Source organism: Asparagus officinalis, chromosome 1 (assembly GCF_001876935.1).
Source record: "Asparagus officinalis chromosome 1, Aspof.V1, whole genome shotgun sequence".
Lineage (NCBI taxonomy): Eukaryota > Viridiplantae > Streptophyta > Magnoliopsida > Asparagales > Asparagaceae > Asparagus > Asparagus officinalis.
In genome coordinates, this window is record NC_033794.1 from 97,072,723 (window position 1) to 97,074,318 (window position 1,596).

At 34.2% G+C, this 1,596-nt stretch overlaps 1 protein-coding gene across 1 annotated transcript in view; it reads right to left on the bottom strand.

Annotated features, from left to right (window-relative positions):
* Nucleotides 324–1,596, bottom strand: part of LOC109837834 (cytokinin dehydrogenase 5-like) — a 4,348-nt gene continuing 3,075 nt past the window's right edge. Inside the window, exons 4-5 of the mRNA XM_020406200.1 lie at nucleotides 1,038–1,303; nucleotides 324–960 (exon numbers count right to left, since the gene is read on the bottom strand). Of these exons, the coding sequence (XP_020261789.1) occupies nucleotides 645–960; nucleotides 1,038–1,303 (582 nt within the window). The 3' untranslated portion in view covers nucleotides 324–644. The remainder of the gene's footprint in view (nucleotides 961–1,037; nucleotides 1,304–1,596) is intronic.

The window sequence follows — 1,596 nt, forward strand, 5'->3', positions numbered from 1 at the left end:
CATTTATTTAATATATTGGTTCATCATTGGATATAAATCCAACACTTAAAAGATCCTTAATTTTGTTAGTTTATGCAACAATACTACAAGGACTCTATTTCAAGTCTTGATCTTTGTACAGGCTTAGCAAACATAAGCCAAACAAATTAAGGAACTTTCCACAATTTTTGGAAAACCTCAACACAATATGAAAAATTCATTTCATGCGCTCTTAAAAATCTCATTTGGCCCTTGCAAGATCCACAACNCATGTCAAGTCTTAATCTTTGGACGTGCATCCCAAAACTTTAACCAAAAAGAATTGATTTGTCACTCGTTTTAATCCACTTCTTTGTTCTATTGCGTATGTAACAAAAGACCTTTGCCATAAATTTAGTCATAGACAATTAATATATTACAAGTCAACTACCATTTCAAGTTATCAATGCCAAGATCTTACGTTAGATTTTCAAATGGTACATACACTCGATTAATCAAAGAGATCTTGACAGATCAACAACTTGACATAGACCTGCACATTTCCATTCTAGGTTCTTTTACTAACCTTTTCCTTTAAAGACTCTTTTGTTTCTTCTCATAAATGTGGATAAGAGAAACACTAACCATTCCATTCTAATTAACTCGTTGCTAAGGTTTGCTCTTGTTCACTCTTGCGAAAGTTGAGCAAGAGGGGATGTAAATATTAGTTGTCCTCGAGATAACAACGCTTTTGGGTCATATTTTCGTTTCATTGATACAAACATATCCCATTTTGATCCAAAATGCTTCTTCCAATCGTCAACATGTCCATAATGTGGCAAATATTGCTTGAAATTTATGCCCCCTTGCTCACAAAATCGCAGAATCTCTTCATTCTGATTCTCCAAAGACTTCCAATTATCGATAGTAGCTGATCTCAGTAGCCCTATAGAATAGAAAATCTCTTCATCGGGTATCACTGCTGACATTCTCTCATCCCACCTGTAAAAAATTATCACAAACATTACATGTATCACATAATTAACATATACATGTTAACATCTAAATTACACACTCACTTGTTCTTATTCATTGGATAAATGAGAATTGGCCCCGTCGAGTTGTTGTATTTGAGGATTTCTTTGAATACTCCTTGATTAAATTCAAATATTTTGGATTTGGCTACAAAAAGATTGAGCCATGGATGAGGGACATCCCATAGGTTCATCGAGCGAAGCTTGAGCTCCCCGTGGTAGACTCTATTGAGAAAACTTGTATAGGATACGTCGTTTGTGAATGCAAATCCTGGAACAAAGTTTAAGTCTTGGTACAAGAATTCTAATCCCTATAGACAAGAGAAAAACAATCAGATTTATGTACAAAGAAGTCCTAATTAGTTTTGTTAGCATGCGGAAAGAGAGAACAGTGTGTATTCAATGCTTATAATGCGATAGTGCATTCAATGGTTTGTTACAAGTTCAGACCAATTTGTTCATGGTTTCACACATTTCATTCTATATAACTTGAAGTGTCTGCATTCACACAATGCAAATCAACATGTATATGCAATATTTAAGGGGTCAATCTAGGAAATTTTGCTTCCTTCACATTCTTTAATTTAGTGATTAAGGTTAGAGA